At 36.6% G+C, this 6735-nt stretch overlaps 1 protein-coding gene across 4 annotated transcripts; it reads right to left on the bottom strand.

The window, feature by feature from the left end:
- Positions 1-470: 470 nt before the first annotated feature.
- Positions 471-6394, bottom strand: LOC107840527 (probable alkaline/neutral invertase B). 4 transcript variants are annotated; one of them, XM_016684415.2, is made up of 5 exons: positions 6196-6394; positions 4669-5140; positions 3281-3712; positions 1589-2147; positions 471-1059 (listed from the first exon to the last, which is right to left on the bottom strand). In XM_016684415.2, the coding sequence occupies exons 2-5, from the start codon at positions 5092-5094 to the stop codon at positions 770-772; spliced, it is 1707 nt and encodes a 568-aa protein (XP_016539901.1). In that variant the 5' UTR covers positions 5095-5140; positions 6196-6394; the 3' UTR covers positions 471-769. The 4 variants fall into 4 exon arrangements, with proteins under 4 accessions (XP_016539901.1, XP_016539902.1, XP_016539899.1 ...); XM_016684416.2 differs by having other exon boundaries at positions 6088-6355; XM_016684413.2 differs by having other exon boundaries at positions 6080-6355.
- Between the last annotated feature and the right edge of the window lie 341 nt (positions 6395-6735).

The raw sequence follows: 6735 nt of genomic DNA on the forward strand, positions 1-6735 counted from the left end.
TGATATATACATACATTTTCTGTCACAATAATAAACAATGGATAATATTTTGATAATATGGATATCTATATTGTTCATTATGTTCAACTCTTTTTATTCATATAAAATGTGGGTCAGATTGGAACCGTTTTCACCTAATTCATTTTTGACCCGACCATATACTCAACCCGCCCGTTTGCCACCCATGGTCACTAAATCAAACTCTACTATTTGAATCGAGATTTCTAGACCACTAAATTGATCATTGCTTCGCATGTACCAGCGCACAAGTAATGCCTTTCAATTTCATATGTTTCAGATTGCTCCTGCACAAAATAAAAAACGATCTCTCCAACACATACATGGCTCTCTTTAGGAACATAATTCGTACTATTTGACTATACCATTTGAATAGACACTTCTTGACCACTGAATTGCCTCTAGGGACGAACAACATGCTCGTACCCAATCAAGAGCAACATATATCAATAGGTGGTTGCAAAATCATGTCACAACTCATACGGTAAACTGAAAAGGTCGCAAATGCAGCATGATGGCGAGTTTGGGTAAACAAAAACTAACGGCAAGAATGGAAGAATTCCAGGTAAACAGGAAAGAATCAGACTAACCAACAGATTCTACACTATTTCTTACAAGGCTTGGTTAGTTTTACTCCTCTTTTTTTCCCCTTCTCTCTAGCTTGACCTGGGGATCCAATTGTATTTCCCACATTAAGACAACATGTTAGGCTAGAAACAACTTCTGAATGTCAAAAGGTGAGATGTATCAATCAAAATGAAGCTGATCGTTTCAAGACAGGTTTCAGCTGCTTATCTTCCTCGAGTGAAACCATTCCCAAATGGGATGGGTCTTCAAGCATCATCTTTGCCACCAAATAACCAGCAATTGACCACGTTTGGTATTTACGAGCTTGCTTGCCAATGAATCGACCAAGTTTTCCATCATAATATTCAGGCCATCCATCCTTGGACAACCGCTGTTCAGCAAGCTCAATGGCACGCCTTGCAATCTGGGGCCTCCCCGTCTTGATACATGCTGCTGTGAGGAGCCATAGAAGCACTGTAGCCAGAGACAGAATCAAATATGAGAGAACCGTATACCATCTTAGAGAAGATAATAAGATTACATGAGAATTCATATGACAAGTCGAGATCTCGTTTTAATTTTTAAGCATTTGACCATCATAAGACCATCTAAGCTAAATCTGGATGGAAAATGCTGGAACTTTTTGTCAATAACTGCCTTATCTGAGAATTGGTCAAGATATGCCATAAAAGGAAAAACACAATAAGTTAATGCCATGCGTGAGCTGATCGACACATCCATGGACAATGAACTTTTTGCCAATAACTGCTTCTAGAAAATTGAAGACCCAGTTTTAGGCAATTACAGAAATCCTTTGAGTTGTTTTGTGAGGAACTAACCGAGTAATCCAGTATCCCAACCAAACTATTTAAGATCTTTAAATATAATTGAAATAACCTTCAAACAACAATTAAAAGACATTTTTCTATTCCCTGATCACACATCACTGTTCTATGCCTTAGTTGAGTTTAAACCAAAGGAACACCACAAGTTAAATAGTTACCTGGCCATGATCCCCCATTGTGGTAGCTCCATCTAGTGTTTTTCGGGTCGCATCCTGTTACAATCCGCCACTCATGACCCTCTATAGCCGGATAACAAACTTTCAAAGGCATCTCTCCTACCAATTCATGCCAACGTGACTCGATAAGATCCATGATCTTGGTTGCCTGTTCCGGGGTTGCTAAGCTTGATAAAATTGCAATACAGTTGCCCAAGCAGAACCAACGGAAATCCATGTTTGAAGGACCAACATTTCCAAGGAAATAGCCACCAGAAATTGGCATGAAATCAAAAACCCATTCTGGAAGAGAATCGGGCATGACATTAAACTTGTTGACAGCTGTGTGGGAATATTCTTCTGTTTTATATCGGTATATGTCATTAAGTTGCTTTAAATCAAGCCAAAAATAATTTCTCATGTGGTAGCTCAAGGCATGCAGTCTCTTCACAATGCGTTCTATGAACTCCTTCCCTTCAGCATCAGGCTTGAGCAAAAGAAGAGCACATCTTAAAGCCATGAAGAACAGGGCCTGAATTTCTATTGGGTACCCATACACACCCTGAAATGTTTGTTTACCACAAAAGTAGTCAATGAAACTGCATGATATAAGTTCTTACATAAGCACAAAAGTATATAGAAGGGCAACTTTCTTTGGTTGCAGAAAACATTTGTAAAATCATACTACGCGGATGTAAAGGTTGATATGAAAAAGGGAGAGATAAAAAGAGATCTGTCTGCAGGAAACGTTTAGGAAATTCCAGAAAGAGATACCAAGTTTATTTACAATATGAATAGATTAAGAGGCATTATGAAAATTGATGTTTATTTGCATGGTATGCATTCAGGGACATCATTAATGTTGGTCATTCAGTAGGGCTGATAGTATTTATTAGTAAATTGGAGTAGCAGAAGATTATTCCTAATTGATCTAGCAGTTTAAGTTTGGAAAGCTAAAACCTCTGAGGCAAAACAAACACGGCATTCAAACGTCCAACTACTTCGATAAAATACTAACATGCAAGTGATGATTTGAGCATCCAGGAATATTAAATTCTAGAAGCAGCTAGCATTCTCAAATAACAAATTTCCACATGGCATTATTTCATGACATTCGACATCACCTTTTCAAGTGCCATAAAAATGAGTTAGGGGTGAAATAATTATTCAAATAAGTTACAGATGATGTTTGTCTTCTTGAGAAATTCATTAACGTCTAAGGGAATGGTTATATAATGAAAATGATATCCATTCATGGATTGTGTGACCACTAAAGTAAAATGTAATTCATGAGAAAATTTTCACCTAATCTCAACATGTCATGCTACACGAAGAGGTGTTCTACAGCTACAAGAGTCCTGTCTTGACATTCTTCAAATCTCAAGTTGGTGAAAACAACATTTGTCATGACAAAAGACCATATATTATTTGGATAACTGTAGTTGGTAGAATTCAGAATGAACATCCAGTTCAGCTAAGAATTCCATAACATACAAGCAGCATGCCTACGAACTATGATGATACAAGGCTGATGATTATGAGTTTGCAAATATGACAACCCTATCCAAAGGGGAACTAGGGTAATAAGAATTTACAACTTCCATAAATTTTCTGTATATCAAACATATGGAGGCATACCGAGTATGTATACCATTTCAGAACAGTAAGAACAAGCATAAACAAGAAGGAACTCACCATTCTCCGATCTATCATAGAGCACCCATCAGCACAAAGAAGAGTTGGAAATGTGTCAAACCCCTCTGAAAGGCATAAACTGAGTATCAGTCGCATACCCTTCTGGCATTCAGGCATCTCAGACAAGGAGGTGTCCCCTGTAGACTTTGTGTATGCACGAAGTAATATAATCCACCAAAATCCAGAATCAATAGGAGCCACTCTTCCAATCGCACTCTCACCAAAATCTGCAATTACTGTCTCGGTATTTCTAACTGGATCATGGAGTACCTTGAAACTAGCTGGCATTACACCCTCTCCCAATTGGAATCGATCTATCTTTTTCTCCCACGATTGAAGACGGAGAGTTTTCAAGATGAAATTCTTTACTATTTCGGGTTCCCTGTTCATTAGAAAAGCCAGCGCACTTGGAACAAAGTCTCTGACAAACACCTGAAGTAAAAGATGGCTATCAACAAACATCTTGATCATGAATAACAACCACTACAGAAATTTTGTACAACTACCTCCTCCAAGGACCTTATACAACAAAAAGAATACTTTTTTCCACGTCTTCAGAAACATTTATCAATTACAAGAAAGAGATAATCTCAACAAGTGTGTTGATCAACGAACTTTTCAAGAATACATCACAATTTCTGAGTGGACCAGACATCTTTTCAAGTCTTTCAACAGCATATAGGAAATTTTCCTCCCCTGAAATTAGTGTATCCAGAAGATAACTAGAGTGGAAAACCCAATAAATCATGAATTAGGAGTCGGGGAATACAGTGCCCCAGAACACATCACTGGAACTTAATTATATCCAAATAGTAACCCTTTCAATTGAACAAGAAACTTTCATCATCACGGAAGGATAAAAGAAACTATCTCATTAAGTGAAATCCTACAAAACAGGCTCAGAGGAATAAGATGGCATCGCTACTCCCCTCTAAATAGTGGATGTTCTCGCAATTACCATAGTTTATCAAGAGCCAATCGATGTTGACCAACAAATATTGTCTTGCACTACATGGTTATAAAAAGGGCACTTCATATTTGGACCAAAAAGCAAAGAGAGAATGATAGTCAAGGATTCCAAATGGTAAGACTAGCTGGCCTGATTAACTATGCTACAGAATACAGTTATCCCATACACAAGTATAAGCTGTTTTCTACTGTTACATACGCAATAATTATTCAATCAATCAACTACAAATAACTTTACACCAGGTAATGGTGATTCGAATTCCTATAGCAACTGCATAGTATGTTGATGTCATGTTACAAAAATGATTCACACTAAGCAAACATAAAATTCTTCCACTGACTGAGACAGAGTTAACTACTCAAAACAACAATTTACATCACCATTGACCTTGTAACAATTAGAACATAACAGACTTTACCTGATCATAGTTAAGCTTTTCATCTGAATTATCTAGTGCAGCAATTGTCCCAACAGGTTGTCCACGAAAGTACACCAAGGTACGCCTTAAAGAATCCCAAGCCTCGGCAATCATAGGATGTGGCCCTTGCCCAAAAGGTGATCTGGGAGTAGTGAACTCAGATCTTTTTGATGGAGAAAGTATACTATCAAAATGCTCCAAAGCACGGAAGAAATTTTCAGCTCTAGAAGGAGGGTGGGGAGAGAACCCCAGTTGAGTATCAGTATAGGACCTCTCATCATATGAACCCTGCCTCTCAATGTTCAAGTTTCTTGGCCTAGGTAATCTCGAGAAATCAATGTCTTCCAGTTCCGCTACACTATTAAATGAGTCAATATTTCTTATACTATCATCATTGTTAGATATATACCCCGAATGCGTTGACATTCTTGAAGCCTCTAAAGATTTACAAGCTATTCAGAGGCTCAATAATCTGCATTAAAATGAGAACTCAGCACCATGAATAGTAATAAAAATTGAAATAAGGGGCATAGGTTGACCATGATAACATATGCATTTAAAAGGAATTTCCATTCATAGAAGCTTTTTTTTAAAATTCAATACATTAAATATCCAATAAATAACGAACACGTATTGAATGATTAACTCATCAAATCACTAAAGACAGTCTATTACGTTTCTCTTGGCCCCTCGATAGAATGTATTCATTTCGGATCTCACTAATTGCAGTAGCGGCATTAGCCCAATTAACAGAACATTGGATTCAACTATCAATGAATCAGCCTAATGCAAAAATGCAAGGTAAAACCGCATTCAAAATAGACACGGGTGGTCCAACCCTTCCCACGTAGAGGCCGAGCCAGCCCTCTTTTGGGGATCGACAAAAAATATACTATTTATACATAATTAAAATTATTTTTTATGTGATTACAGTAGGTGTTGAACCCCTTCGAATTAGTTTTCTTTGAATATTGAAAACCTTACTTGAAATCTGTTCCCAAGACCCCCGCCATTTAGTGCACCGGGTTTCGTTTTTCTGGATTCAACTACCACGATTTTGCTCTTCTTTTTTTCTTTTTTTTTTCATATCTCCTGTATTTTTTCTTTCTTCCGAACCAAACAGGGGAATCATCATAACAGATGTTTAAAAATCGATAAATCATGACGAATGCCAGTAAACAGATATCAAAATTTGAAACGGAGACCAATCCAATGCATGCATGTATGTACTAACAAAATCTCACAAAAAAAAAAAAGCAACGTAATAAAGAAGGGAAAACAACAACATATTCAGGTCGATCGATTTTATATAAATTATATATGGACTATTCCATTACGCTCAATCCAGGCACATTTCGCGATAATATAAATAAAAAATCAGATAATAATGGCATTTGAAACTTACACATACCGACGTACCGAAATCGGATGAAAAAGTGAGAAAGAGCATTGGCATCAATGGCGGACAAAAAGAGACGAACGATAAACAGACTAACAGTGTGTGTGTGTGTGTAGCAGGTTACTCACAGAGGTGAATGGCGTACTGGATGATTTTGGATCGTTGCTACTCAAGCATAGCTGTCTCTCTCACACTGTCACGGAGACTACGTGAACTCTCTCCCTTCCCCCCAATATAATAAAACCAATCAATCATTTCTTCCCATTTGGATTTTTCCACCCTTACGCTCTTTCAACAAACTCATTTCGTGTGTGCTTAATATACTTTGCATTATTCACTCAACTTTTGCATTATTTTTCACTTGAGAAATTAAACTACTCCCTATTTTTTAAAAAACAAAATAATTACTAGTACTCCATTCTCTGGTAAAAAGAAAAATTACTTTCACTTGATACAGATTTTACAAATTAAAAATAAAAATTATGATTTTAAATTAAAATCATGTCAAATCTATTAAAATGTCTTTTAGTCTTGTAGTCTTAAACATATCACGAAAAAAATTAAAATTAAAGTGCTGTCAGAAAAGGAAAAATATCATTTTAAAAAAAAAAATGAAAGAGTATTTAACTTTATCCAAATTTTATGAAAGTAGAAAGTTATTTTGTGTA

This window comes from Capsicum annuum, chromosome 8 (genome assembly GCF_002878395.1).
Source record: "Capsicum annuum cultivar UCD-10X-F1 chromosome 8, UCD10Xv1.1, whole genome shotgun sequence".
Taxonomy (NCBI): Eukaryota; Viridiplantae; Streptophyta; class Magnoliopsida; order Solanales; family Solanaceae; genus Capsicum; species Capsicum annuum.

What these genes read in the sequence shown, in the direction of transcription:
- LOC107840527 (XM_016684415.2), bottom strand. Translation starts at nt 5,094, where the DNA reads ATGTCAACGCATTCGGGGTATATATCTAACAATGATGATAGTATAAGA. An exon ending in CTATGATAGATCGGAGAATG is followed by an intron (nt 2,148 to 3,280) that starts GTGAGTTCCTTC and finishes CAAACATTTCAG; the next exon opens with GGTGTGTATGGGTACCCAAT. An exon ending in CAATGGGGGATCATGGCCAG is followed by an intron (nt 1,060 to 1,588) that starts GTAACTATTTAA and finishes CTCTGGCTACAG; the next exon opens with TGCTTCTATGGCTCCTCACA.